The sequence below is a fragment of the Vanrija albida genome (assembly GCF_041260175.1).
Source record: "Vanrija albida strain AlHP1 chromosome Unknown contig_5, whole genome shotgun sequence".
Taxonomy (NCBI): Eukaryota; Fungi; Basidiomycota; class Tremellomycetes; order Trichosporonales; family Trichosporonaceae; genus Vanrija; species Vanrija albida.
The window spans coordinates 2,264,903-2,292,823 of NW_027191424.1; the positions used below are offsets into that span (position 1 = coordinate 2,264,903).

The following is a 27,921-nucleotide window of genomic DNA, read 5'->3' on the forward strand; positions in this document are numbered from 1 at the left end:
GTTGGAGAGGAGACAGGAGTCGACTTCGACCTCTGTTGACGACTCTTCTCCATCGCATACTCTACACGACTCTTGACGAGACGTTCAGTACAGCACCAAAACGCACAAAATGGCGACCCTCACCCTCCCCCTCATCGCCCAGCCGGTCCTCTCCCTCCCCGCTCTGGCCCTCTTCCACAACGCCCAGTTCGAGTGGGACTTTGAGGGCGGAGAGGCCGGCGAGCCGACGTTCGACGGCGCCAAGGGTGTCGACGCCGTCCGTGCCAAGCTCGACGGACTCGCTGCCGCCGGCCCCGCGCTCCCTACCCTCCCCTCCAAGTTTGACGCCAAGACGCCTTTCGCCGACGTCTCGGCCATCCTCGACGCCCTTGATGACTACCTCGCGTACCGGTAAGTCTGATGACAGTGCGATGGGCGGTATTAACGCTCTCAGCACCTACTTCAACGGCTCGACCTTCGGCCACAACGACGCTCTGATCTGGGGCACTATCCGCTGTGAGTTAGCTGACCTCCGCGCAGCTCAACTCTCCTAACCCCCCAGCCAACTCGTCCGCCGCCGGCTCGATCAAGCGCCCTGGCCGCCCCCACCTCCTCCGCTGGTACACCCAGGTCGAGACCCTCCCGATCCCCCGCCAGATCCTCGACTCGTTCAACAAGGCCCGTTCGGACGCCGACAAGAACAAGAAGGTCAAGCGCACCGAGGTCGTCGAGGCCGAGCTCCCCAACGTCGGCAAGGACGGAGTCGTTGTCCGCTTCGCCCCCGAGCCCTCTGGATACCTCCACATCGGCCACTTGAAGGCTGCCATCCTCAACAGCTTCTTCGTTGAGAAGTACGGCGGCAAGTACATCCTCCGTTTCGACGACACCAACCCCCTCAAGGAGGAGGGCGAGTTCGAGGACGCCATCAAGGAGGACCTGGCCATGATCGACGTCAAGTTCGACAAGGTCGTCCACACCTCGGACCACTTTGACAAGATCCGCGTCCTCACCGAGCAGCTCATCAAGCAGGGCGACGCCTTCATGGACAACACGGACGCCGAGGAGGTCAAGGAGATGCGCCGCGCCATGGTTCCCTCGAAGAACCGCGATGCCTCTATCGAGGACAACCTCAAGCGCTTCCAGGAGATGTGCGAGGGTACCCCCGAGGGCCAGAAGTGGTCTCTCCGTGCCAAGATTGACTACCAGCACAAGAACGGTACCATGCGTGACCCCGTCATCTACCGCTACGTCGGTGCCGACCACCACATCACGGGGTGAGTCGCCCTGGCTGGTTCACGCTGACAACCTAGCGACGCCTACAAGGCCTACCCCATGTACGACCTTGCGTGCCCCATCATTGACCACCTCGACGGTGTGACCCACGCCCTCCGTGCCAACGAGTACGCTGCCCGCCACGAGCAGTACGAGTGGTTCCTCAAGAAGCTCGGCTTCGCCCCTATCACCATCTTTGACTTCAGGTGGGTTCGAGGGTACTGAGGATGCTGACCCTCCAGCCGTATCGACTTTGTCTACACTGTGCTCTCCAAGCGCAAGCTCAAGTACCTCGTCGAGAAGGGCGTTGTCGCTGGCTGGGCCGACCCCCGCTTCCCTACTGTCCGCGGTATCCGTTCGCGCGGTATGACCGTCAAGGGTCTCCGTGACTACATTGTCGGCCAGGGTGCCTCGCAGCAGCAGCTCACCCTCGAGTGGGACGGCATCTGGACGGTCAACAAGCGTGTCGTCGACCCCATTGCCCCCCGCTACTGGGCCATCTCGGAGGAGAAGATGTGAGTTGGTAGGCTGAATGCTCACTGACTCCCCAGTGTGCCTGTTCTTGTCGAGGGCCGCGACACCGAGGCCGTCGTTGTTGAGAAGAAGCCCCTCCACAAGAAGAACCCTGAGGTCGGCGAGAAGGACCTTGTCTACTCGTCCAAGCTCTTTATCGAGCAGGAGGACGCCAAGTCGTTCGGCGACAACGAGGAGATCACCGCCATGGACTGGGGTAACGCCTTTGTCAAGGAGAAGAAGCTCAACGCCGCCGGCGACGTCGAGTCGGTTGTTCTCAAGCTCCACCTCGAGGGTGACTTCAAGAAGACGTCCAAGAAGGTCACTTGGCTCGCTGCCCCCACCGCTGAGCAGCCTCTTGTCCCTGCCGTCCTCATCGAGTACGACTACCTCATCACCAAGAAGAAGCTCGAGGAGGGCGACGACCTCGAGGAGGTTGTCAACCCCAAGACCGAGTACCGCACCAACGTGCTTGCCAGCGCCGAGGTTGCCAACCTCAAGAAGTGGGACATTATCCAGTTCGAGCGCAAGGGCTTCTACATCTTCCAGGGCACCAAGGATGCCGAGGGCCGTCTCGAGTTTGGCTTCATCCCTGAGTGAGTCGGGTTGGATGACGAGGTAGCAGTGTGCTCACACACCACAGCGGCCGTCTCCAGACTGTCGCGCTCAAGGCCACCCCTGCGGCTTCCGCTCCCAAGGCCGCTGGCGGCCCCAAGGGCAGCTGGGGCAAGCCTGGCACCAAGAAGGCCGCCGCCGAGGAGGACGTCAAGGTCTACCTCTCCAACGCCACCACCGGCTTCGAGATCCCCGTCAAGACCAAGATGTTCGAGTCGGACCGTATCTAGTGGGTTGAGAGTGCCAGGAGGGTGCGGAATGGAACTGACGATACCAGCGGCGCCGAGGAGGTCCCGGCCGTGGCCAAGGTCAACATGTTCTCGTCGACCCCCGTCTACGACCTCAAGTAGGAGTGGGCCTAATGTCGTCTGCATGTAATGCCAATGCATATCTGCTACAGTTATGATACAGTTGAATGACCCGGGATATCACAGGTTGCGGCAGGTTGAGCGTCCGCGCGCGATCTGGGCGTTGCAGAGGGCGACCTCTACGGGCATGGAGATGAGGGACGCGAAGAGGATGCCGCACGAGTCGGCGGCGCCAGTTGCGCCGATACGGAACTCCTTCTCCATCTTGCGTTTGATCTCCTCGACACTCGCGCCGTCAGCGTCGGCGTCCGAGTCGTTGCCGTCGTCGCCCTCGTGGCCGACGTGGAAGAAGGTGTTGACATATGCGCTGCCGCCGCACAGCCCCTCGAGACAGGAGAGCAGGAACACCATTGTGATGGCGCGGTCGACGCCCGACACGGGCTCAGGCGCGGGCGGCGTGTACTCCGGCGTTGAAAAGATGAAGCTGCGGGCCTGGAGGGTCATGAGGACGAGGACGAAGAACTGGATGACCGTGGGAAGGGGCAGGAGGTGCTTCGGGATCGGCGGGAGGCCGAGGGAGAGCGACGAGCGCGAGATGAAGACGAACGTTTGGTCTGCTGTCAGCTGCTGACGGCTCATTCAGCTCACAGGTCAGGCTCCAGAAGGGGTAGTAGTCGCGCGGCGTCTTGAAGAGCCACGACCAGACGCCGTGCGTGGGGATGGGGAAGACGAGCGTCGGCGCGACTCCCTGGGCGTCAGCAGCGGCCTGCAGCCCGCACCCACCGAGTTGATGACATATTCCTCAATGTACACGACGCACAGCGGCAGCATGTAGGGGAGCACGAGCGGCTTGATGAGGTTGATCTTGTCGCGCGTCGAGAGCCAGACCTTGGGCACGGGCTTGGCCAACACGCCGTCGTTTTCGTCGGGCTCGGCGTCGGCGAACGCGCCATCGTCGGTCGCGACGGGGCGGTACGCGTTCTGCGGCGCGAGCTCGGACCACTCGGGCAGGAGATAGAGGTAGGTGACGGGGAAGAAGAGGGGGAGGAAGGACGAGATGCCGAGCCCGCCCTTGACCCCGAGCCCGCGGAGGAGCCACCAAATCGCCGCGCCCGCCACGCCGGCAGCACCCGTGCCGGTCGACCACGCGCCGATGGCGGTACGGCTCGCGGCGCGCGTCGGCAGGGTCGTCGTCAACTGGAGGAAAGTGAGCTCGCCAAGCCCCGAGCTGAAGGACGCGAGGCTGATGCCGAGCAGGCGCGCGTTGACGCCGGCCGACATGGCGATGGTGACGATACCGGCCCAGCTGAGGCCGGTGCAGAAGGCCACGCGGCGGCGGTACCGGATCTGGCCGTTGGACACGAGGGGCCAGCACACCTTTGCGAGGAGGGCCGGGAAGATGTTGAAGAAGGCGACGATGCCCTTTGGCGTCTCGGGCGGCACGAGGTCGAGCGCGGCCGAGAGGATGATGACGTAGAGGACTGGGTTGAGCTCGGCCGGTCGGGGGGCGACTTACCATTATTGAGGAGGCCGAAGATGACAAACGACGCGAACAGGCGGTTGCGCGGGTTGGATAGGGGCGACACGAAGCGCGACTCGCCGGCGCGCCGCCCGAGATCGTTCGAGTCGCGCGACTGGGGCGCGTCGCCGGGCATGCCGAGCGCCTGGAGGGGGTAGGAGGACGTGGTGGGGTGCCCTGCTGGGCAGGGAGGTGGGTGTGGAGTGCAATGAACCAAGAAGAGTTATCAGGCGTGTGATGGGAGATGCGCGGCCGACGACTTGGCGGCACGCGGCAATCTGGCTGCGGGGGGAAGAGGGGACGCTTCCAACGGAATCGCGTGCAGTAGGAGTCTCAGTGTGGCACTGACGTCATGTCCGTCGGGCGACAACATCCTCCTCCATCATCTGCACATCAAACAACCATTCATAAAATATCACAGAAGAGGGTGCACGAGGCCGAGGGGCACGCCCCCTACGCCTTGGGGTACTGGCTCTCATTCTTGAGCCACGCCTCGAAATTCGTGAGCTGGGGGACATACTTGCGCAGCTCGGGGAGGTCGGCCTTGTACCCGTCGTCGCGGAACCAGTGGAACATGGGCAGGAGGAAGTCGGGCACGGGGTCCGCGCTCGCGGGCGCCGGCTTGCCCGTCACCTTGCGGAATGCAGCGTCGATCTCGGCAAAGTTGACGTCGTCGCTCGCGACGGTGACAGCGCGGTGGTTGAGGGCGGCGGGGTCGCGGAAGGCGGCGGCCACGAAACGGCCGATATCGCGCGTCGCGACCCACGGCTGGCGCTTGTCCTTGAGAAGATTGTCCACGGCGCCGAGCATGATGGCATCAAGCTGCCCGGGAACGAGACTAGAGGTGAGTCAGCCGAATCCTGGTTACCACCCACTTGTCCATGAAGATCGTGGGGCGTGAGATCGTCCACGTCAAGGCCGTGCCCTCGGCCGCCTTGCGGAGGTACTGTTCGATGGCGTGCTTGGTCTGGAAATGGGGAATGACCGTCGGGTTGGTCCACGAAGCCTCCTCGCCTCCGCGGTCGACCGACGTGTAGACAATGTGCGAGATACCTTCCTTGAGCGCCTCGTCGATGACGGCAATGCCCTGCTTGACCTCAGGCGCAGAGGCAACCTCGACCGGGTCGACCTGCATCTCCAGGCCGCCGACGAGGAAGACGCCCCAGATGGACCCGGTGGTCGACGCCGCCTTGGCAGCAGCGAAGAGCGCGGGAGCATGGTTCAGATCGCCCTTGACGAGCTTGATGGAGGTCGACTTGGCGGCGAGGGCCTTGGCCGCGTCCGAGGATGGGTCGCGGGTCACTGCCAGGATGTTGAAGTCGCCGAGGTTCTCGAGGAGCGCGTCGACGACGGCACCACCCTGCTTGCCTGTGGCGCCAGTGACGAGGATGGAGCGGGACATGTTGATGGTGGTTCGGGTTGGTTTGAAGAGGAAGGTATGAAGTATGGGTGTTGGAATCGAGTGAGGTTTAAAGCAGCATACCATGTTGAGGTCCTTATAACCAGTGTGCTGGCCAACATGGCCACCACAACCATCATCACATCCGCCGCCACCTCGGCCAGTCAAGCCGGGGCGCAGGGAACCTGTGAACCGTCGTTGGACATCGAGATGGACATCAGATCCGTCGGGAGAAGCTTTCTGACTAACACGGAGCTCAGCGCGGCCTCCAAGACACCGAGGACGCGACAGATGGAGTGCCCGCACGGTCCAAGCGAACGTTGGAATCAATGAGCAAGTGGCCGCCGGGGGAACACTAAGCGTGCATTGAAGGCACAATAAGCGCGAGGAATGGAAGCCTGCAGTGCAATCTTATCAATCTGCACTCAGGTGCATGCTGTGGGTTTTCTCTGGTCAGCCCGACGGCATGCCGGGGTTCGGTGCAGACAATCACCACAGACTCGGGTACTCGGGCAGCCACAATTGCAAAGCAACCTCGCCACTGGCCACCGGGGCACCCCCATGAGCAGTTGAATCGTCCCCGAGCCTCGCCGAGTTACGTCAGGCTCGATCGGATTATATTGGTGCCCCGTTAACCACGCGATATAGAGTCCGCTCTCCCCCACGTGGCATCACGTGACGTCCGAATCAGATGACGCTGGAAGTGTGGAGGCCAGCCACTCAGTCATCGTCGAGCACGGCGAGTCGAACAACGCTCGAGCGTTTACACTTCACCCAGAGACACAACTACAACCACACAACATGGTGTGCAAGCACATAGAACACGCAGCCGACAGATTCAAGCCGCCTCGCGAGTCGCAGCAGGTCCACAGGTGGGTCGAAGCGGCAAGAGGTCGCAACTGACATCGACAGGGAGGAGTGCACCCTCTGCTTTGACGGCCAGGTGGGTGGCAACTTGGCAACGGCGATCCGCCACTGACAAACACAGGATGGACCCGATGGAGTCCTCGTCTGTCTCGAGTGCTTCAACGGCGGCTGCCAGGCCGACGGTCGCGAGCACGCCGCGCTGCACTGGAAGAAGCAAAAGCACCCTTTCGGCGTCGTGATCAAGCGCATTAGACGAGAGCAGAAGAAACGGGTGGGCAACAGCAGCAGCTACTGGCGCTACAACTCCGGACTGACCAACATCAAGGACGCGTCCGAGCCCCCTCTGAAGAAGCTGGCTATCGGCGCGCCGTCCGACGACGAGCTGTACGAGTACACCACGTCGCTGCGCTGCTTTGACTGCTCGCCGCTTGGCGAGGTGGTTCACTCTGAGCACCCGAACGTGCGTGGCGAAAGTAGGAGGAAGTCTAACAATCCAGATCACCCGCACGGTCAATGGCATCATGAAGGCCCTGTCGTCGGCACAGCAGTCCGAGGTCAAGGCTTGGGAGGAGGAGATCATTGCCTGCGAGCACACCCTTACGCTTGAACAGGTGCCTTTAATCGCACCGGGGACTGGTGGGTTGTTGTCGTGAAGATACATGCCGTAGAGAGACTTACTTACCCCCCCAGTTGCTAGACAGTGCACAGAATGCGACCTCGACCACAACCTCTGGATGTGCCTCACCTGCGGTTTTGTCAACTGCGGCCGCAAGCAGTTTGGCGGCGTCGGCGGCAACGGCCACGCGCTTCAGCACTACCAGGACACTGGCCACCCCATCGGTGTCAAGTTTGGCACCATCACGCCCGAGGGCCACGCCGATATCTACTGTTACGCGTGCGACGATGCCAAGATCGACCCTGATCTCGCCGGCCACCTCGCCACCTTCGGTATCAACGTCCTTAGCCAGTCCAAGACGGAGAAATCGATGACTGAGCTTGTGGGTGCGATGGTGTGACATCTGTGCTGATACCCAGCAACTCGAGCACAACCTCTCGTATGACTTCTCGATGACTGGCGACGACGGCACCGAGCTCGAGCCGCTGTTTGGCCAGGGACTCACTGGTCTCAAGAACCTCGGCAACAGCTGCTACATGGCCTCTGTCATGCAGACGCTGTTTTCTCTGCCTGCCTTCCGTGAGCGCTACTCGTCGAACGCGGCCCAGAACCATTTCCACACCTGCAACAACCCGCTCCCCGCCGAGTGCCTTGAGTGCCAGATGCTCAAGCTTAGCGACGGACTCGTATCTGGGCGCTACTCGGTGAAGGCGACCGCGCCCCCGATTGCGCACACCGAGTTTGAGATTCAAGAGGAGCCCAAATTCCAGGAGGGTATCCGCCCCGCTCAGTTTAAGGCGCTCATCGGCAAGGGACACGAGGAGTTCTCGACCATGCGCCAGCAGGACTCTGAAGAATTCCTCCAGCACCTCCTGACGCGCCTTCGCCAGGAGGCCAAGCGCCAGGGCCACACTGAGGCCGAGGAGGCGACCAACATTGTTCGCTTTGGAACCGAACAGCGCCTCGAGTGCGACCGCTGCCACCGCGTCGGCTACAAGGTCGACGGCGTCGACCTTGCTTCCTTGCCCGTCGAGGCGATCGAGCAGGGTGTTGACGACGACGGCAGAAAGGTCTTTGCACCTGTCACGCTCGAGCAGAGTCTCCTAGCGTATGTCGCACCCCAAGAACTCAACGACTACGCATGCGGCACGTGTGGCGAGCGTGTTCGCGCCGAGACGTCGACGAAATTCAAGACGTTCCCCGACCTGCTCGTCTTCCACATGAAGAAGTTCCAGCTCGTCAACTGGGTTCCCACCAAGCTCGATGTTCCGGTTGAGGCACCCGAGTACCTCAACCTGGACGCGTTCCATGGCAAGGGTCGCCAGCCCGGCGAGGAGGAGCTTGACGTTGACGCCACGCCTGACGCTGGCGCGCCCGAGTTCAACGCCGTTGCTCTGTCTCAACTCGAGGCCATGGGCTTCCCTACCATCCGGGCGCAGAAGGCCCTGCTCGCCACGGGCAACAGCGACGCCGACACTGCCATGAACTGGCTGTTCGAGCACATGGACGACCCGGACATTGACGCGCCGCTGCAGACGTCTGGCGGAGGTGGAGCGGCCGAGCCCAACCCCGAGCAGGTGGCCAACCTCGCCGACATGGGCTTCACCCCTGCACAGGCTCGTAAGGCGCTCCGCGAGACGGGCGGCAACCCAGAGGCGGCTGTCGAGTGGCTGTTCTCGCACCCTGATGACCAGGGTGAGGAGGCCGCGCCTGCAGGTACTGGCGGCAGCGCGTCGGCTGCCAACGTTGGCGGCTCGGAGCACCTGCCGGCAAACTACCGCCTCAAGGCGTTCATCTCGCACAAGGGCCCGTCTGTGCACTCTGGGCACTACGTGGCCACGATCCGGCAGCCGCAGGGCCACCTGAGCGGCACATCCGAGGCGCCTGACGAGTGGGTGCTGTTCAACGACGAGAAGGTTGCGCGCGCGGCACCGGGCGGCGGCGAGCAGATGCGGTCGCTGGCGTATCTGTATGTGTACGAGCGTGTGTAGTGTAGCATGGGGCGAGGGTTGATGGCGTGAGGGTAGAGGATGGCAGTGACAATGCATAGTGTGTACAGTTGTTGTTGGCGTCTGGGCTATCGAATCCCAGCGTGCGTCTTGAAGTTGTCGCTCGTGAAGCCCGACAGGCCGTCGTGTCCGAGCTCGAGGAGCGCCCGACCGCTGGGCAGGCCCTCTCCCGCGTCGTCTCCGGCGCCGAGCTGCGGTCTGGGGTCAGCCACGCCCGCGCCGAAACCCACTCTGGCGGCCCGAAGACCTTGAGACCGCGAACGTGCGTGTCCTTCCCGTTGAGGTGGTTGGCGACGATGACAATGCGCAGATGGTGCGCCGGCACGGGCGGGCCGTCGCCCGCGCCGTCGGCGTCGAGCGGGCGCAGCGGGATACGCACCCACCCGTCGGGCTTGGAGAACTCCTCAAAGCGCACCTCCTGCAGGTCGTGCACGCCGGTCCCGGCGCGGATGGACACGCGTGAGGGCGTGTAGCTGTCGTCGCGGGGGTGGGAGGTGAGCAGGCCGATGGACTGGGCGAGGGCGAGCGCGTCAGCGCGAGTGCGAGCCCGAGGTAGCGGCCGGCGGCAGGGGGGACGAGGAAGGCCGACCCACCGAGATGAAGACGCGCTTCGGAAAGCTCAGGTCAATAATGTGCGGCTGCGGGCCCTCGGACCTGCCGTCAGCTGTGCCGCTGGCCCCGGCTCACTGCCAGAACGTGTTCTCGTTCCCGTCGCGCAGGTTGTCGACGCCGAACCCGTACTTGTGGCTCGAGACGGACCAGTGCGCGAGGCGCCCGAGCTCGGGGTCGGCCGGCGGGTCGTCGTCGATGAAGACGGAGGAGGCGGCGTCGGACATGGCGTGGGGAGTGATGGTGGTTGTCAAAACAAACAACGGGGCGACCGGGACGGTTTTGACGCCTGCTTGGACTGGGGCAGTCGCGAGGCTCTATCGCATCGCGCTCTAGTCTGCATACGGCATGCCGCTCTCGACGCGCTGGCCCTCTCCCGCAGACGTGCACGCCGCGCTCGGCAACCCCGGCGTGCTTTGTAGCCTCGAGCATCAAGCACACCGCGGTAGCTGACCGACCCCCACACCCCTCCACCACGCTCCTTAGTCAGGCGGGTGGTGGAGGCCGGACCTAGCCGTCCGCGCCGTCCGCGCCGGCGGCGGCTCCCTTAAAGACGTGATGGAGCGCGCCGCTGGTGCATTGCATCCCGAGGCTCTCTCCAAACTTTTGCCCATAGCCCCGTCGTCAGCCCCCCCCCCCGTCGGCCCCCTCCCCAAAGTGCAAGGCCTCAAGCATCGCCACGCAGGCCACACCGCCGTCGCCATGAACCCGGTGTGAGTTGTCGACCGCGGACCGCCCCACTCACCCCGCAGCTCCCCCCTGTCGCCCCGCGGCAACCTGTACCACATTCCGCGCGTCGACGAGCTCGAGGACGATGCGGCCCCCATCGAGGGCGACTTTACGTTCCGCGCCGTCGCCGTCGGCCTCGGCGTCGGCGTCATCCTCTGCATGACCAACATCTACTTTGGCCTCCAGACCGGCTGGGTTTCGATGATGAGCCTGCAGAGCGCGCTGCTCGGCTTCGCCATCTTCAAGCTCGGCCCGCTGTTCCCGCGCCTGTTCCCCAAGTCGGCCCCGCTCAGCCCGCAGGAGAACGTCGTGCTCCAGACCACGGCCGTCGCGACGGGCACGATGCCGCTGGCCGCTGGCCTCGTCGGCATCATCCCCGCCCTCGGCATGATGAACCAGGAGCAGGACGGGCGCGACCCCATCGAGCTGAGCTACACCAGCCTCGTGCTCTGGTGCCTTGCCGTTGCGTTCTTCGGCGTGTTTCTCGCGGTCCCGCTCCGCCGCCAGGTGATCATCAAGGAGAAGCTCGTGTTCCCCTCCGGCACGGCGACGGCCCAGCTCATCGCGCTCCTGCACAAGGCCCCGCCGCCGACCCAGAGCCTCGACCCGACGCCGGCGGGACCGTACCGCCGCGTGCCGACGTCGGACGCGCCCGAGCGCCCACAGCTCCACCACCGCGCGATTAGCGCCGAGCTCCGCGCGACGTACGACCACGACGACGAGCACGACGGCCCGTCCGACGACCCAGAGCTCATGACGGGCCGCGGGTGGTGGGCCCTCGTGTGGAGCTTCTTGGCCAGCGCAGCCGTCACGTTCCTCAGCTTCCTCTTCCCCGTCACGTTCGCGCTGCCCGTGTTCGACGTCCTCGGCCTGCCGTTCGGCACAAGCCTCGCGGCAAACTGGATGTGGTGGTTCACACCCTCGCTCTCGTACATCGGCCAGGGCATCATCATGGGCTTTCCGGTGACGGTTGCCATGAACATTGGCATGCTTGTCGGCTGGGCTTTCCTTTCGCCGCTGGCAAAGCACTCCGGCTGGGCCCCGGGCAAGGTGTCCTCGACGACTGACGGCGCACGTGGATGGATCGTGAGTGGCGAGGGTTCGGACACCTGCTCACACACAGCTCTGGGTCGCCCTCGCAATCATGATCGCCGAGGCCGTCATCTCTCTCCTCCCCATCGTCGTTCAGCGCATCTCCATCATCCAGAGCCACTACCGCCAGCGCACGCAGCGCGGCGGCGTCTTCATCGCCGAGGACGACGACAGGACGGAGGACGGCTACTTTGACCCAGTTGAGGACGACGAAGAGCCCGAGCACGAGCCCCCCGAGCGCCTCGTCCCCCTCTCGTGGGTGTACATCGGTCTCGCTGCCAGTGCTGTTCTTGGCGTCGGCCTCGTGTGGGTCGTCTTTGGCAGCGACGGTATCCACCCCTGGGCGACGGCCATTGGCCTCGTCCTCGCCTCGGTCCTTAGTCTTATCGGCGTCCGCGCCCTTGGCGAGACCGACATCAACCCCGTCTCGGGCATCGGCAAGATCAGCCAGCTCCTCTTTGCCGTCCTCCAGCCGGGTAACGTCGTCGCCAACGTCATCGCTGGTGGTGTCGCCGAGGCCGGAGCTCAGCAGTAAGTCGGAAACGGAGCTGGGGAGTCGCACAGCTGACAACCGCCAGGGCCGGAGACCTCATGCAGGACCTCAAGACCGGCCAGCTCCTCCGCGCGTCGCCCCGCTCCCAGTTCTACGGTCAGATGATCGGCTCGCTGGCCAGCGTCTTCGTGTCCACCGCCGGCTACAAGTTCTACACATCGGTGTACCAGATCCCTGGGCCCGAGTTCGCCGTTCCGTCCGCCGGCATCTGGCTCAACCTCGCCCGCCTCCTCAACAACGGGTCGCTTCCCTCCCACGTTGTGCCGTTCATGGTCGTCTTTGGCAGCGTGTTTGGCGTCACCTCGGCGCTCAAGGCGTTTGCCAGCCGCTCGGCCAACCCTACTGTCAACACCATTGTCAAGCTCGTCCCCTCGGGCGTCGCGTTTGCCATCGGCTTCCTCAACTCGCCGAGCTTCTCGCTCGCCCGTCTCATCGGCGGCTACATTGCCTACCGCGCCACAAAGCTCGCCGGTACCGACGAGACGCCGCTGTTCGCCATCGTTGTGGCTTCTGGATTCGTGCTTGGCGAGGGTGTCATCAGCATTGTGACCCTCAGCCTCACCAGCTCTGGCTTTGGCGCCATCAGCTGCTTTGGATGTGGTTTGGGCGGTGGTGGCTACTGCTCTGGCGGATGCGCGTGAGCGCCCGTCGTTGCATCTGCACTGTATCAATAGGCAGCCATAGAACAGACGCGTTTGCATTGGCATCACATCATGTTCGCCTCTGTGTGAACGACTGACGATGACGGAAGCATTTTTGAAATGGAGACCCCAGTGACTGAATCGCGTTTGTTGTGGTCGCGTCGGTCCCATCACGACGACGACGACAGACATTGACATCGACAACCCCACCAGACACTCATCAGCCCACTCCACCCATACGGCTGCGCTACGCGGTGCACCACGACGCCGACAAGCAGCAGCCACTGCCCACCATGGCAAAGTCCAAGCCCGCGCCGGCGCCGCTGCGGCCAGCAGAGAAGACCTACGACATCCCGACCGTCTCGTTCCGCGTCATCACGGACGATGCGGCGCTGCTCACGCCGGCGGGCGTGCACTCGGTGAGCTATGCTTGGGTCTGCCATGAGCGAGCTAACATTCTCAGGAGCAGGCGCGATCATATGGCTGTGGGTTCCCGCCGCCTTCCCTCCGCTGACCTCAGACAACGACTTTTCCGACTTTGAGCGGCCGGCGCACTACATCCGCTACATTGGTGCGTTGGTGTTGTCGCGCACGCTGACCCTCAGAGCCGATCGAGTCCGAGCTCGCCGTGCAGGTCGAGTACGACATGGACGAGCAGGGTGGGTTAGCGCGCGCTGTGTCAGCTGACCCGCCAGACCAGGAATGGCTCGACCATGTCAACGCCGCGAGGAAGAAGGACCAGTCGGGGCCCATCTCGTACGAGGTATTCGAGATAATCATGGACCGGCTCGAGAAAGAGTGGTTCAACTTGGTGGGTTGATGTCCATTTACCGTGCTGACCCACCAGATCAAGCGGATCCCCCAGCCTGCGTCACATCTCCCCGTCGAGGACTCGAAGTGCGCGATCTGCGATGATGGCGAGGGCGAGAACTCGAACGCCATCGTGTTCTGCGATGGCTGCAATCTCGCCGTTCACCAAGGTGGGGAGGTCTCAGCCGAGCAGCCAGCTGACAACTCAGACTGCTACGGCGTGCCGTACATCCCCGAGGGACAGTGGTTGTGCCGCAAGTGCACCGTGTCGCCAGAGAACCCTGTTGTGAGTTGGCTGGATCCTGCAGAATGACATCGCAGCTAATCACTCAGTCATGCTTGTTCTGCCCGAATGAAGGCGGCGCGTTCAAGCAGACAACAACGGGCCACTGGTCGCACTTACTCTGTGCCATCTGGATTCCCGAGCTCGGTGTTGGAAACGCCATCTATATGGAGCCCGTTGAGGGAGTCGAGATGGTGCCAAAGAACCGATGGAAGCTTGTGAGCCGATCGCGTTATCGTGGCTACATCGCGTATCGTGGCTGATCTTATCACAGGTGTGCTCCCTGTGCAAGGAACGCGCCGGCGCGTGTATCCAGTGCGAGAACAAGAACTGCTTCACCGCGTTCCACGTCACCTGCGCCCGCCAGATGGGCCTTCTTATGAGCATGAAGCTCATGGGCTCGGACGGCCAGCTCAAGGCGTACTGCGAGAAGCATCTCCCGGTAGGTGCAGCTGTCTTTACATTGTCGTTCACACGTAGCTGACCAAAACAGGCCGACTGGCGTGACGCACGCAACGTCGATGATGAAGACGAGGACGACACCGACTACCACGACACGGACGAGGACTCTGAGGACCGCCCTACGCCACCCAAGCGAGCGAGGAAGAACTCGACCACGATCAAGACTGTTACAACCAAGACGGCGCGGGCACATGCCAAGAGCTACAGACCCGGTCCACCCATCGTGCCGCGCCTGATTGTCAACAAGCTGGTTGATTACGTTTCCAAGCTCTCAATCCGAAAGCGGCAGCCTTTCATCGAGAGGCTCTGTCGCTATTGGAGCCTCAAGCGCGAGGCGAGGCGAGGCGCCCCGCTGCTCAAGCGCTTGCACCTAGAGGTACGCGCCGTCGCACGAACGAGCTGACAACCCAGCCATGGACTGCGACGAGCGAGTCCAAAGAGCAGACGGATGCACAGAAGGCCCAGAAGCTAGAAGTGAGTTGTGCATCAGCATTGACGTGCGCGTGCTGACACGCTAGTTCCTTCTCGCTCTGAGGAACGACCTCGAGAAGGTCCGCCTGCTGGCCGAGCTGGTGCGCAAGCGCGAGAAGGAAAAGCTACGACAGGCTCAAGTGGTAAAGGAGGTGGTCGACAACTTCATCTTCCCGCACTACGCCGCTCTCCGAACCACTCTCGAGAAGGTTGTTACGTGAGTACTTGCAACGTGGCCGTGCTGACTCCACAGCATGGACCGAGGCGAACTCTTTTTCAACCCCGTCAACACCGCCGAGGTTCCCGACTACTTCGATGTGGTCAAGGAGCCGATGAGCTGGTCGGGCATCGAGGAGAAGCTGGACAATGTGGCTTACCTGGATGTGGCCGAGTTCAAGGTGGGTTACTCTTGAACGAACCTGTACTGACCCACCCAGGCGGATATCAATCTCGTGCTCTCCAACGCCATGCTGTATAACAAGTCTGAAACGCCTTTCCATCGCACCGCGTCGCGCATCAAGAAGAATGTAAAGCCGTTGCTGGACGAACTGGACTCGATCCCACTCGAATCCGCCCTGCTACCTGACGACGACATGCTGGTAACACCTGCCAAAGGGAGCGTTGGAGACCTGGAGGTGTCGCTCGTTCGACTCCAGGCCCTCCTGGCCCCGGACAGCGCGGAGCCTACTCGCGACCTCCTAGCGTCTATTTTCGTCTCGGAGGTCGAGAAGCCTAGGTCGCCGACCCCGCCACCACCAGAGCAGCCACAGAAACCTGCCCGCAAGCACATGTCGGCTGCTGATAAGAAAAGGCTCTTTGAGGAGCGCGATGCTGCCTACAAGGAGCGACTCAGCCTTGGAGTTGGACCCACTCGGCGATCCCGCGGAGGACCCCTTGGTACTCCGGCTGATGGGTCGTCCCCGATGGACATCTCAACAGCCCCAGCAACACCGCAAGAAGAGGAACCACCTGTTGCTGAACCCAGCCGCCGTCGCAAGACCCGCCAAGCACCAGCCGGCGCTATTGAGGAGCTGGCGGATGGTGAGACGTCGGCTCGGTCATCACCAGGAAGAATCCGTCCACAGGCCCGCCCCCAACGTGGCGTGTTAGGGCTGCAGTCAGTCGCGGTGGTGTCTGACCGCGAACGGCGTGAGCGGGAGAAGCAGCTTGATCTGGTCGCCGACGAGATTGGCGCGGCCGACGAGTACAAGCGCTTCAACGTGGGGTGGATCCTTCCTGAAGGGTCGAAGCGCAAGCGTGCGGCTCCCCCTCCGCCACCACCGCCAAAGCAGAAGACACGGACGCCGTCAGGTAGGCTTTTACGAGGAGGCAAGGCTAACGGTGTGCAGTCTCACACGGCAGCAGCGGCAACGCTCCAACGGGATCACCTCAACCATCGGAACGCAGCAAAGGCCGAGCATCGTCATCTGCTGAACCAGCGTCACGGTCGTCCAAGAAGCGGCGAGCAGAATCGCATGACTCGGAGACCAAGCCTTCGAAACGCGGGCGGCCTGCCGAGGACCTCAAGGAGGTTATTGAAGAGTTGACCCCTGTTCCCGAGTCAGCGCCACCAACAGCCGTTGAGGCGACGTTCCCAGCACGAGGTTCCAGCTTAACGCCACCGACAGAGGACCCAGAGGACGAGGACGTCAAGCCGGCAGTGGAGAGTCCAGAGAAAGCGGTAGAGACGCCCGTGGAGGAACCTCCAGCCGAAGTGTCACCAGCTGAGGAGGCGCCTGAGGAGGCACCGAAGGAAGCGCCAAAGGAAGCGCCGAAGCCACGCAGTCCGCGCAAGAAGGGCGGGAAGGGGGACAAGGGGGACGATGAGTTCCCGCCTGGGACCCAAGGTATGTCGCCACGACTTGGATTGCTGCTGACAGGTTCTAGTCTGGGCCAAGGTCACCTCCTACCCCTACTTCCCTGGCGTTATTGTCGATCACGTCGACAAGTGGGACACTGTCCCACAAACAGTCTTAGATTTAGAAGACCAGTCGAACGGCAGAACATGGCTTGTGCGCTTTCACGACAAGCAGCGCAGCTATGCCTGGGTCCACCGCGAGAGAATGGAGAAGATTGGCGTCGACGATGCTCGCGATCAGCTCTTCCTCAGTGTGAGTGTTGTTGCGGTCGAGGCAGACCGATACTGACACATTCACAGGGCAAGGAGCCTGGCGGCCGGTCACAAAAGTTCAAGTCGTCCCATGTCCGACAGGCTTGTCGTAAAGCCTACCAGTGCGTGTCATCTCCAATCAAGAGAAGCAGCAGCTGACCACTCCAGACAAGCACTAGCCGATATCGAGAGTTCAAAGTAGTAGAGCTCCATTGTTGCATAACTCTGTCTAATGTACCTACATGTCTACAAGTCAGCTCAGCAGGGCGAGGGCCTTGAGGAGCTCGTTGCGCGCCGTCTCAACGTCGTCAAACTCGAGTGCCGAGATTGCCCACTTGGCATGCTTCTGCACAGTCTCGGTTTCCTTGCGCGTGAGGGCGCGAGGCGGGCCGGTCGGCTGGGGGATAGGTGCAGGTGGAGCAGGCGCAGGAGGTGGCGCCGTGGAGAGCCCGAGGCCTTGGCTGCGGGCAGCCGGGGGAGCCGCAGCGCGGGGCAGCGTCGGCGGTGGGATCGAAGCCTTTGGAGGTGATCGGATCGTCGACGCCGCGGACGGTGGTGGGGGTGGGGCCTCGGGGAAGACGTCGACCGATGCAAACGTCTCGGCCGGGGAGAGGGGGGCGCCGTCTGGCCCCATGAAGCGCACGTTCTTTCCTTCTGGCGAGCGGGACTGGGAGGGGGGCGAGCGGGCGAGCGGCGGCGAGACAGGCGGCAGGGGCGGGCTCTTGGCCGGCGAGCCGAGCTGCTTGGCCACCTCATCCTCGTCGCCGAGGACGCCGGGGGTCGCTTGCGTCGACCACGAGCCCGAGTCGGACAGGTTCTTCACGAGCGGGGGGAGGGCCGGCGGCGGGGAGCGGACTGGCGACGCCACGGCCGGCGGTGTCGGGCGCTGGGGCGACGGGATGGCGGGTGGTGTCGGCCTCTGCTGGCTTGAGAACGAGCCCTGGCGCGACGTGTTCGCCGGTGGCGAGAGGGCTGCGGGTGGCGATGGCAGAGATGCACGCTGCTCGTTCGAGAAGGAGCCCTGGCGCGAGCCTCCTGGAACAGAGGGAAGCTCGAGGGCGGCGAGCTCGTCGTCGGGCGTCTCGGGGATGGCTTGACGGTCAGTTGCCGGCGCAAACATCGCATAGCGGACTCACGCGGTCCGGGGACCGGCTTGCGCCCCTCGCGCAGCGCCTTGGCATGGTCGCTCGCCTTCCACCGCGCGTACTGGAGCTTCTGCTCCATCTGTCGTTAGTTCCGCCCTCGCATACCACCCACATCCTCGGTCAGGCCGCCCTCAAAGCTGCGGAGCACCTCGATGAACTGGCCCGCGACGACAAACTTGCGGATCGTGCCCTTGCCCGTGACGCCTGCACGGTCCTCCTGGTCCGCGGAGAGGAAGACCTTGAGCGCAAAGTTCTCCACGTACGCGCTGCCGACGGCCTCGTTGGTGACGGCCTCGTTGGTCGCGAGGATGGCTTTCATCTGGCGGTCAGCCGCCATCACTACGCCACACCCACCTCCTCCAGTGCGTCGAGGAGCAGCATGAGGAACTTTGTGCCCTCGCCCGACCGGTTCGGGGTGCTGAGCGCCTTCTGTGCCGCGGCAAAGCAGCCTGTATGTTAGGTCGAGTCATGAGTTGGGGACCTACACCAGTACGCGACGACCGGCTCGACCTTCTTGAGCTCATTGGCGCGCCGCAACGTCTGCTCGCATGGCGTCCTCAACTCGTCGGTTATCGCCTCGAGCGGGATGTGGACGTTCTCCATCGTGTGCAGTCTGGGATGTCAGCCAAAGGGGCGGTGGATGGCTCACTGGACGTTGCCACTGGGATAGCTTCGCGCTTGGGAGTTTGGTGTCGGTGTATCTGTGTACGCTGAGTGGTGTCGAGTATTCGCTACGATACTTGATCTCGGAACGCACTTGGTCAAACTGCAAGATGCAAGAGGCGAGAGGAGAATGTCCAAGTCGGAAGTCGATGGTCGAGGCTTGCAGTGCACGTCGCATCGTCATTGTCTGCGAATGGAAGCGCGGGGACCCCGATCATTTTGGATCCGCCTGGCCCGTTGGTGGTGGAAGTGGTCGGTGGTGCCTGAGACGCGCGAGGACAGTGGTGTGTGGCAAAAGCGAGGGAAGGCGAGGAAGACGAGGAAGACACTGCGGGCGGCCAGTTTGAACGAAGTCGACTGCACGTCTTCGCTTTCCCCTCTTCAACTCTCTCTTCCTCTGACAACTCTTCATCACCCATTCACCCTCATCGGTAACATGTTTCCTTGGTGGACGATACCCGAGGCCCACATCACGCCGATAGACTCGACGCCCCCTCCGCCGCTGCCGCCGCCGATGTCAGAGGACCCATCTGCCGATCCAATAATTGACCAGCCGGTCACCACAGACACCGCCGCTCCCTCCTCATCACCTCCCAAGGCCAACGCCGTGCAAGACCATAGTGCAGCCATTCCGGCGCCGTTTCTCTACCCGGCCTTCGAGGACATCAACGATGGAAGCATCATGGAGACCTACGACGAGCCGTCGTATACCGTCAATCCGTTCTTCCTCGACCTCATCCAGCGCGAGAAGGTGGAGCGGCTGGCACAGCCCCAGGAAATGACGATAGAGCCCGCTCCAGCGACAATCCCCGGTGCCACCCACGCCCCAATCACTGCAGATGACGACGACGCGGGTACCGACTCGCCCATCTTCACGCCTGAACCGTCACCTTCCCCGACGGTGGTACAACCCACTGCTGTCGAGGAGCCACAGACACCATCAAGGTCTTCCTCGCCGCCCGCTGAGGTCTCTGTCCTCTCTGTTGAGATGTCCAGATTGTCCTCTCTTCCGCGGGAGGAAGACAACGTTAGAGTGGCGCAGGGCCCTTCCACTGGTGATTCGTTCGTTATCTTTCAAGATGCGGACGATGTCATCCTCGACAGCGACGACGACAGCCCTATCGAAGCAACTGAAGTGGAGGAAGCCGACTCCTCCCCGGGCCAGCCCATGCCCGTCATCCCCGTGATCGCCAAGAAGGCTTTCCAGCCACCCAAGCCCGTGCCCAGTGGTCAATGGCGCGTCGGAAAGACCCCAGGCCACCAAGGCTCGCACTTACGAGCAAAGCGCAAGGCGGAGGATGACAGTGACGTCGAAGTGGGTACCCGGAACCGCTAGTTATCATACCCATTACCCTAACACCGCAGGATGTCTACACCTCCCCTGCCAAAGTTCTCCGCAAGCCCTTCAAGCCGCCGACGCGAATCGTCCCACTTGCGCCGATGCCGCGGGTGAGCTCAGCGGCACTTCCATCCCCCCAGTCCGAGAAGACTGTCGAGAGCTCTCCCCTTGGCAGCGAGGCGCCTTCTTCGTCTACCTCCTCATCCCCGACCCTCAAGCGCTCAAGGACCCAGCGCGTCTCGAAGCCCTTCGTCCCACTCACGCCAGGCTCCGCGCAATCCCGCCCATCGCGCCAGAACTCGGGCCCCAAGTTGCGTCGAAACCCCGACATGGAGCTCTGCAGCACCTTAGAAGCTCAGATCCGGTCACTCAAAGCGGCCGTCAAGTACTCGTCGAACCCAGATGAAGACGACCGCGTCGCGCAGCTCGTGCACACTTGGCGCGACGCGGGGCGCGAGGTCGCCGACCGCCTCTTTAGCTTGCTTCCCCCGCCCACCGAGCAGGCCGCGGCGTACCGATCAGAGGCCTGGGGCTGGGACCGGAACTCTGACGCATCCATGAGTCGCGAGCAAGCCGAGTTTGGGGTCAGTGGCAACGTCGACATCAACGGAAACCCGATGGACAGGGACGGCAACCCTCTATTCGGCGACGGCACCGACGACTTCGAGCGTTTGCTTCGCGACGCCTCGACCCCAAGATCTGGGTCGCCACATGGCGTCGAAGGCAGCTACACCTCGTGAGTCACCTTCGATTTGTGTATCCATGGAAGAATTTGACCTTTTTCAGACAGCGGTCGACCTGGCACAAGGGCGCGATGCTCCTCCAGCTCGGCGTCGACCCCGATCTCCTCGGGTGGAATGAAAGCGAAGACGACTGGGACGAGATCGACGACTTGTGGACTGTCTCTGGTCTACACCGAAGCAGAGAGCAGAAGCCATCATAGTTGTACAGCCATCAAGTCATGCATATGATGGGCAAGTGCGTTGGAGTTGGGAGAGGCTCCACCTCGTATATAAATCATCGGGCACCACAAAAACCACCATCATCCTAGAGCTTCCTTCCCTTCTTCGCCTTGACAACCTTGAAGCCAGCATCGGCAGCGACAGGCTTGGGCTGCGTCTTGACGACATCTGCCAGCGATGCAATCTTCTGCACAGGGCGAGCGGCGCCGGCAGCAGCCGCGCTGCGGGTAGCATCAGCCTTGCGGCGCGTGAAGAACTCCTGGGCGAAGTGGCGGCCATCGAGCGTCGACGAGGCGGCGTAGACCATCTCGGCGATAATCTCCTGCGACTCGGCACGGGCCGATGCAGGACCGTCAACGGGGAACTGGAGAAGCATCTGGATGAACTCGTCGACGTTGACATCGGCGCGGAGACCAGTCAACGCCTGCTTGGTCCAGCGGATGAACTCGATCGTCGGCTGCTCGTCACTGAGTTTGGAGGAACCGTTGGGCTTGGTGGCCTTGGCCGCGACGATTGGGTTGGTGGGCTTGACAACAGCAGCAGCGACCGGCTTGGGGGCAGCGACGGTAGGCTTGGGAGGGGCAGCGGAAGGCTTGCCGCTGGTGCCGACCGTGGTCCAACCAGCGGCGGCGGCGGCCTGAGCAGCAGCAGCCGAAGCAGCCGAGTTGGCCGCGAGATCGGCGTAGCCACGCTTGGCAACAGCGGGGCCGGCGACAGCGGCCTGGGCGGCACGGGTCTGGGCCGCCAGCTTGGCACTGCGCTTCTCCTCCTCCTCCTGGATCTGCTTGAGGGTCTTCTTGGGGCCGTCGCTGGCACCGCCCCAGGCCGGGGCAGACGAGGCAGCAGCTTGGGCTGGGGCGGGGACGCTCTTGGCGCCCTGCTGGGGGAGGCCCCATGACAGCGAAGCAGGGAAGTGGTCGTCACCGGCCGAGGGCACGATGGGGGCAGGCGAGGACGACGCAGCACGAGCGTCGGCGAGCGCCTGCTTGCGCTTGTCAGCCTGGCGGGCCTCGGCCTCCTGGATCTCGCGAAGCGAAGGGCCGGTAGACTGAGAGGGCTTATCGGCCCAGGGGGCCGGCTTAGGAGCAGCGGGGGCCTTGTCGGCAACGGGGGTAGCAGGCTTGGGCTGAGGAGCCGGCTCCTCGACCTTGGCGGTCACAGGCTTAGCGGGGAGGGAGGCAGGGGCAGCAGGAAGGCTGGAGACGGGAGCAGGGGCGGCAGCAGCAGGTGTGGTGATCGATGACTTGCGGCTGGCCGACTTGGTCGACTTCTGACCCCAAACCGATGTGGGGGCAGACTTTGGCGAGGCGGCCGGCTCGGGCTGCGGCTCGGGCTCGGGCTCGGGCTCGGTGAAGCTGTCCTCCTCGATGAGGTGGGAAACCTCCTCCTCGTCGATGTACGAGTCGTCCTCGATCTGAACCTCCTCAATCTCCTCCTCGTATTGCTCCTCGGCAGTGAACGCCTCCAGCTCAGGCTCGGCGGCAGGGACGGGAACAGAAGGCTCCTGGGGCGAGAAGTACTGCTCGTGGGTGGGAGCAGGCTGCTCAAGAGGAGCGACGTGGTGAATGGGAGCGGGCGCGTGGACAGGAACCTGGGGCTGCTGCCAAGGGGCAGCGGGGTTGGTAGGCGGGGCACCCCAGCCTCCGGCCTGACCAATCTGACCACCGCCAAAGACATCAGCACGAGGGACAGGAGCGCCGATCGGGCTGGCGTAAGGCGAGTACTGAGTGCCGCCGATGGAGCCGTATGCACCGTTGAGTCGGGCGGGGCTCTGGGGTCCAGGAGCCTGGCCCCAACCCTGCTGGCCACCGAGGAAAGCCTGGGCGCCGTTGAACTGGGGCTGGCCGTAAGGAGCGGGGAACGGCGCGTTCTGGTGGAACTGAGGCTGGGGAGGGACGCCGTGCACGTTGAGGTTGCGGAACGAGTCGTTCAAGGCGCTAGGGGAGGGCAGGCCGCCGACCGCGCCAGAGGCCTGGAGGGTTGCAAGGGAGATGGGAAGGTTGGGAGGGAGGCGAGGGCGAACGGTGGCAAGGAAGGGCTGAACAGCGTTGCCAGTGGCCGTCTTGAGTTCGGCCAAGGTGTGGTACCCGGTCTCTGGCTGGCGACGAACAGGAAGGTCATCCTTGAAGTACGAGTGCGAGTACCACTCGTGCATCTGGGTGCCTGTGAAGGGTCCCTGCTCCTGACCATTGGGGTCACGGTAGTACCAGTTGATGGCGCCGAGGTCCTCACGGTCCTGCTGCGGGAGCGACGACGCAGCCGATGCGGGGCGGGGAGTCGACTCGCGAAGCATGGCGTCTCTCTCGATGAGCGCGGTGCCAGATGCCGTGGCGATGACAGACTCTGAACGGTCCTCGGCGTGAACCTCGAGCTTGTCATCCTGGGGAGCGGCCCGCCACTTGCGCTGACCGGCAGCCCAGCCGGAGCGATCGTCCTCCGGTTTGCCATTGGCCAGGCGGTCACCAGCGGGATCAGTGGCCTCGGGGCGAGGAGCAGCAGCGCTGCCAGTGCCACCGAAACCGAGGACACCTTCAAAAGTGCCAGACGCGGTACGGGCAGCTCGCCAGGTGGGTGCGGCAGAAGTGCGTGCCGAGTCTTGTCGAGTCAGCCCGTGTGCCTTTTGGCGATTACATACCTTCCGCACCATCACGGCGGGGCGCGCGCTTCCCGACACCGCCGAAGCCGCCTCCTAAGCCGCCAGGCTGACGGCCCTCGGCAATGGTGCCCGCGAGCTTGGCACCACCACCAAAGGCTCCGCCCTCTCCGCGGCCGAATCCTCCAAAGCCTGCACGGCCATTCGGCTGCTGAGGACCGGCAGTCTCCCTGCCAGGAGCAGCCGAACCACGACGCGCTCCAGGGGCGGAATTATCGGAGGCGTTGTTATTGTTGTGCTGCTGTGGGCGGCGGGTAGGCATGGGCGGGTGAACAGAGGTGGACAAGAGCTGGCGGTCAGAGGCTGCTCCGGCTACGCCGCACTCACTCTCTTCTCCAGCTCGGACAGCTCGCGCAGTCCAACGGGCTTGACAGGCTCCTTGCTGACAAGAACGCCGCCAGTCTCGGCCATCTTCATGAGCTCGATCGGGCGATCCTTGAACTTGTCCTCGTCCCAGACGGCCAGGATCTGCTCGCGACTGTAGCGGAAGGGCGGGCCGCCGTCGCCCCCGCCGTTGGGCGCATCTCCCGCATAAGGGAAGTAGCCCTCGCCAGCGTACGAAGGGGACGCGGGGGTGTGGGTGACGCGCGAGTAAGACAGGGGCGGGTTTGAGGTGACGGCTGCGGTGGGGGACGACGCGCGGGGTTGGCCAAGGGCAGGGAAGGGGGACGCAGGAGCAGGAGCTGCCGCCGTCGAGCGCTGCTGAAGGGGAGCCTCGGTGTTGGACGCCAGAGTCGAACCGGTAGGCTTGATGGGCTTGGCCCATTGGGGAGCAAAGTGCATGGACATCTGGGCGGGGCGTTAGTATGTGTTGGTTTGGTTGATCGATGGGTGTGGTGATGTTCAAAATTGAGGACAGAGTGGATTAGGTGGCGAGCGAGACGCGACTGGTGAAAAGTGATGAGGGTTGATCTCTGGCAACGTGCACGCTGCGGGCCGTGGGCGACCCGTAAAGCAAAATGAAGCGACGCGGCGTTGACTGTTGTTTGATTCTTCTTGTCTGCCTGCACGGGGACGAGGGACAATAGGACGCGCTCGATGCCGTTTTTGAAGGGCGGGGGAAGGTGGGGTAGGAAGCTCGAGAGAAAGTCGGACTCACTGTGTGGGTGTGGTGGTGGTTTGGGTGCGAGACCGGAGCAGTGGGGGGGGCGAGCTGACGAGAGGGATGCTTAGGCCTTTTAGGGCGCCAATGAATGCTGCGATGAGGTGGTTTAGGTGGAAGGTGGAGAGTTGTCGAGGTGAACAAACGTCGAGCAATGAATGACTTTGGGACTGGCGACGACGACTGGCTGGCTGGCTGGTGCTCGTCCTGGCTGGACTGGTTGGTTGGCTGCCTGGCTGCGCGCTCTCTGACTTTTGGCAGCCCAGCAATGACGGCGGCAAATGGTCCACCCAGCAGTGTAGGCAGTTGGCTCACCGCTCAGACGACCACCACCCACCCACAGAGCCAAATCGCGACTGCCGGAACCAAACCCGCTCGGTGTTTCGTCAACGAGGCACGCCGGCAAGTCTTGACTGCTCGACTTCTTCGTACCGGCTCACTCCGGCTCACTCGGATCACTCACAACAACAACATTGCCCGCACCCACAGAGCAATGCAGCACCCGTAATTGGACTGCATCACTCTCTCGAGCCCAACAACCAGCATGCGTTACCATGTGGCAAGTCGCACTCCACCGCACCCCACACACAGCGTCACTAACCAACACCCCAGCTCGGCATCGGCTCAATAGGAACCCTCGTCGCTCACAACCTGCGGCTAGCCCAGCCGTCGGCAGACGTAACGCTCGTACTGCGTCAGGTCCAAAAGTTTGTCAACCCGGTCCTCAAAGGCGGCGAGGACAATGTCAAGGGGCCAACCCTCCAAGTGGCGCAGAACGGCGGCGACACGACCACGACCACGGGGTACGAGATTGACGCATGCTCAACAGGCCGGCTGGCAGGGCTGGCTGCCGCAGCAGACAAGGGCCTGCTGTCGGCGGTGAATGCCGGGGGGCATATCGACTCGCTCATCGTGTGCACCAAGGCGCCGGCGACGTCGAGCGCCATCGCGGGGCTGCGGTCGCGTATCGGCCCGAGCACGGTCATTGCCCTGCTGCAGAACGGGATGGGCGTGTACGACGAGCTGTGCGACAAGTTCTGGCCCGAGCCCGCCAAGCGGCCGCACTTTATCCTCGGGACGACGACACACGGCGTGACGGCCGGCGCGCAGCGCGGCTCGGTGCTGCACATGTCCAAGCCGGGCCAGGGCGCCGTCAAGTGGGGTGTCGCGCCAGATCCGCGCGGCAAGGTCGACTTTGAGGACTGGCTCTGGGGAGCCGACGTCGGCAGCTTGCCAGCGCTCACGCCGCCGCCGTCCCCGTCTCTCCCTTTGCCCCCACCACCACCCGGCACGGGCATGGAGAACCTGCACGCGACTCTGACGGCGCTGTTGTCCATGTCGCCGCTGTCGCCCTCACTCCTCCCAATGCCGCACCTGTACAACGAGCTCCTGATCAAGCTCGCGGTCAACGCGACGATCAACCCGCTCACAGCGGTCCTCGGCGGTGGATATCTTCCCAACGGGTCGCTGCACCGCTCTGGCCCGGCCACCCGCCTGGTCCGACAGTCGGTCCAAGAGACGAGCGAAATCCTCACGGCGTACGTGCACAACCTGGCTGCGCCGCGCACGGCCGCCCCCGACACTGTGCGGCTGTTCTCGTATTCCAACCTTCTCCACCGCGTCAACTCTGTGATTGCGGCGACGCGCGACAACAAGAGCTCGATGGCGATCGATGTCCAGCACGGCCGGATGACCGAGATCGACTACATCAACCAGTTCCTCGTGAACCTCGGCGCGCGGTTGAAGGTCCCCACGCCGGTGCACAAGATGCTCACGCAAATGGTCAAGTTCAAGGCCGAGGTGGCGGGGCTCAACAAGGAGCTGTACCCCGTGTCGCCGGTGCGAAGCGGCGAGGAGGACGCGTTGGCGGTGCGCCGCCTCGGGCTCGAGGAGCGGCGCATTGCTCTCGAGGAGCGGTCGATGAGCCTGCGCGAGTCGAGGCGCGACGAGGCGCTGGCAGCGAAGCGGGCCAAGATCAAGTTGAGGAAGCGTGTGCGCGACGAGGAGGCTGCGGCTGCCACGCTCGGCCTGACCGGCTCGGACTCTGCCGGCGCGCGTAGCGACTCCGGCGGCTCTGACCCGTCGTCACCAGCGTCACCAGCGTCGTCGCAGGGGCAAGTGTCGTCGTCGCAGGGGGAAGTTTCCGAAGCACGGTAGGCGGGTGTAACTGTCTGTTTCATCATGGCAGGCACGGAAGTGCGGGGAGGGAGGGGAGGGGAGGTCCGGTCGGGTTGACGACCGCGTAGCATTTGATAATTGTATACTGCATCGAGCATTGCGGGGGTTGACATGCATCACGTCTCCAGTGTGTGCTGGTTGGCTGGGGGACGGGACGGATTGCATCATTCCAGCTGGCGACGGAGGGCGAGGCGACGGAAGGCTGGTGAGATATGGTCGCGGTGGTACTGGCTGCCTGTTGCTCCAAAGGGGCAATTAGATGTGATGTAACTGGGCAGGAGGTTGATGGAATGCTGGCTCTAATTGGGGCACGGGGGAGGGGGGTGGCAGGGGAGGCTTGGCCGGGCCCGGAGAGGCAGTGAGGCGTGCCGGCAGGCAGCGGGCCGGGCTGGCTGCGAGCTGCTGGAGCACCATGCATCTACGTGTGCCGTCGAGTCTTTGTGCATGCTTGCCGCAGGCAGATTACATTGGATAACAAGGTTGCAATGTTGCAAAGTGCCAAGAGTCTGCGGCGGGCCAGGCCCTGCGAGCAAGGAGCAGAAAAGACGGCCAAGAGTCGGGGCTGCGTCGTGTCGGTCGGTCGTGGCCGTGCCGTGCTGCCAGGCGCAGTGGGAATACACCCGCCCTGACGCTTTTGAAATCACATCGGGGGGGGGGGGGGAGGTAGAGTTGGCGCTGCGCGATGCAATGCACTGCACTAGGAAAGTGACGCTGGAAGAGTAGGGCGACCTGGGATGGCAGGGCGGGCCGGGCTGGTTGGCCGCTGGCTGGCTGGCTGGCTGGCTCACCCACCGCTGACCTCCGCCCACCCCGCGCCCACCCCCCACCCCCCACTACCGCCCACCACCGCCGCCGCCGCCGCCGCCACGGTTCACCCGCCCTTGCACCCAACCCACCCCATCCCACCCCATCCCATCCCATCCATCCCACATCCTCATCCATCGACACTACTCTATCACTCCAACGTGTGCATGGGGTCAGCCCACCCCATCCCACAGCCCCACGCTCCCTACCTTGTTCCA

General features: G+C 63.4%; 11 protein-coding genes across 11 annotated transcripts; 6 read left to right on the forward strand and 5 right to left on the reverse strand.

Annotated features, from left to right (window-relative positions):
- Positions 1–109: 109 nt before the first annotated feature.
- On the forward strand, positions 110–2,729 carry GUS1 (glutamate--tRNA ligase; the record flags this gene model as incomplete). Its single annotated transcript, XM_069355472.1, has 8 exons — positions 110–390; positions 434–495; positions 542–1,253; positions 1,290–1,457; positions 1,494–1,766; positions 1,803–2,360; positions 2,408–2,608; positions 2,657–2,729. The coding sequence occupies 8 exons, from the start codon at positions 110–112 to the stop codon at positions 2,727–2,729; spliced, it is 2,328 nt and encodes a 775-aa protein (XP_069207543.1).
- Positions 2,730–2,807: 78 nt separating this feature from the next.
- BTN1 (battenin CLN3 protein) lies at positions 2,808–4,342 on the reverse strand (the record flags this gene model as incomplete). The annotated part of the gene is made up of 4 exons (XM_069355473.1): positions 2,808–3,301; positions 3,336–3,435; positions 3,471–4,168; positions 4,204–4,342. The coding sequence occupies 4 exons, from the start codon at positions 4,340–4,342 to the stop codon at positions 2,808–2,810; spliced, it is 1,431 nt and encodes a 476-aa protein (XP_069207544.1).
- Positions 4,343–4,659: 317 nt separating this feature from the next.
- On the reverse strand, positions 4,660–5,608 carry Q8F55_007034 (uncharacterized protein; the record flags this gene model as incomplete). The annotated part of the gene is made up of 2 exons (XM_069355474.1): positions 4,660–5,044; positions 5,082–5,608. The coding sequence occupies 2 exons, from the start codon at positions 5,606–5,608 to the stop codon at positions 4,660–4,662; spliced, it is 912 nt and encodes a 303-aa protein (XP_069207545.1).
- Positions 5,609–6,406: 798 nt separating this feature from the next.
- On the forward strand, positions 6,407–9,079 carry ubp14 (ubiquitin C-terminal hydrolase Ubp14; the record flags this gene model as incomplete). The annotated part of the gene is made up of 6 exons (XM_069355475.1): positions 6,407–6,477; positions 6,518–6,548; positions 6,594–6,932; positions 6,970–7,108; positions 7,163–7,470; positions 7,508–9,079. 6 exons carry the CDS (start codon positions 6,407–6,409, stop codon positions 9,077–9,079), a joined length of 2,460 nt encoding a protein of 819 aa, XP_069207546.1.
- An 86-nt stretch (positions 9,080–9,165) lies between these two features.
- Q8F55_007036 (uncharacterized protein) lies at positions 9,166–9,933 on the reverse strand (the record flags this gene model as incomplete). The annotated part of the gene is made up of 4 exons (XM_069355476.1): positions 9,166–9,295; positions 9,328–9,608; positions 9,691–9,751; positions 9,785–9,933. The coding sequence occupies 4 exons, from the start codon at positions 9,931–9,933 to the stop codon at positions 9,166–9,168; spliced, it is 621 nt and encodes a 206-aa protein (XP_069207547.1).
- Positions 9,934–10,408: 475 nt separating this feature from the next.
- On the forward strand, positions 10,409–12,721 carry OPT8_2 (OPT superfamily; the record flags this gene model as incomplete). Its single annotated transcript, XM_069355477.1, has 4 exons — positions 10,409–10,419; positions 10,459–11,521; positions 11,559–12,058; positions 12,106–12,721. 4 exons carry the CDS (start codon positions 10,409–10,411, stop codon positions 12,719–12,721), a joined length of 2,190 nt encoding a protein of 729 aa, XP_069207548.1.
- Positions 12,722–13,014: 293 nt separating this feature from the next.
- Positions 13,015–17,059, forward strand: Q8F55_007038 (uncharacterized protein; the record flags this gene model as incomplete). The annotated part of the gene is made up of 19 exons (XM_069355478.1): positions 13,015–13,140; positions 13,185–13,206; positions 13,242–13,292; positions 13,327–13,380; positions 13,417–13,532; positions 13,569–13,701; positions 13,741–13,817; positions 13,865–14,032; positions 14,089–14,256; positions 14,308–14,652; positions 14,688–14,750; positions 14,795–14,964; positions 15,001–15,145; positions 15,185–15,788; positions 15,870–16,058; positions 16,097–16,594; positions 16,635–16,858; positions 16,906–16,979; positions 17,026–17,059. The coding sequence occupies 19 exons, from the start codon at positions 13,015–13,017 to the stop codon at positions 17,057–17,059; spliced, it is 3,261 nt and encodes a 1,086-aa protein (XP_069207549.1).
- A 51-nt stretch (positions 17,060–17,110) lies between these two features.
- Positions 17,111–18,605, reverse strand: Q8F55_007039 (uncharacterized protein; the record flags this gene model as incomplete). Its single annotated transcript, XM_069355479.1, has 5 exons — positions 17,111–17,949; positions 17,994–18,081; positions 18,115–18,321; positions 18,357–18,451; positions 18,488–18,605. 5 exons carry the CDS (start codon positions 18,603–18,605, stop codon positions 17,111–17,113), a joined length of 1,347 nt encoding a protein of 448 aa, XP_069207550.1.
- A 496-nt stretch (positions 18,606–19,101) lies between these two features.
- Positions 19,102–20,947, forward strand: Q8F55_007040 (uncharacterized protein; the record flags this gene model as incomplete). Its single annotated transcript, XM_069355480.1, has 3 exons — positions 19,102–19,980; positions 20,031–20,740; positions 20,791–20,947. 3 exons carry the CDS (start codon positions 19,102–19,104, stop codon positions 20,945–20,947), a joined length of 1,746 nt encoding a protein of 581 aa, XP_069207551.1.
- A 104-nt stretch (positions 20,948–21,051) lies between these two features.
- Positions 21,052–25,240, reverse strand: SMY2 (kinesin-like protein; the record flags this gene model as incomplete). Its single annotated transcript, XM_069355481.1, has 5 exons — positions 21,052–23,561; positions 23,602–23,908; positions 23,947–24,408; positions 24,719–24,794; positions 25,209–25,240. 5 exons carry the CDS (start codon positions 25,238–25,240, stop codon positions 21,052–21,054), a joined length of 3,387 nt encoding a protein of 1,128 aa, XP_069207552.1.
- A 25-nt stretch (positions 25,241–25,265) lies between these two features.
- PAN5 (2-dehydropantoate 2-reductase (Ketopantoate reductase) (KPA reductase) (KPR)) lies at positions 25,266–26,878 on the forward strand (the record flags this gene model as incomplete). Its single annotated transcript, XM_069355482.1, has 2 exons — positions 25,266–25,280; positions 25,334–26,878. 2 exons carry the CDS (start codon positions 25,266–25,268, stop codon positions 26,876–26,878), a joined length of 1,560 nt encoding a protein of 519 aa, XP_069207553.1.
- Between the last annotated feature and the right edge of the window lie 1,043 nt (positions 26,879–27,921).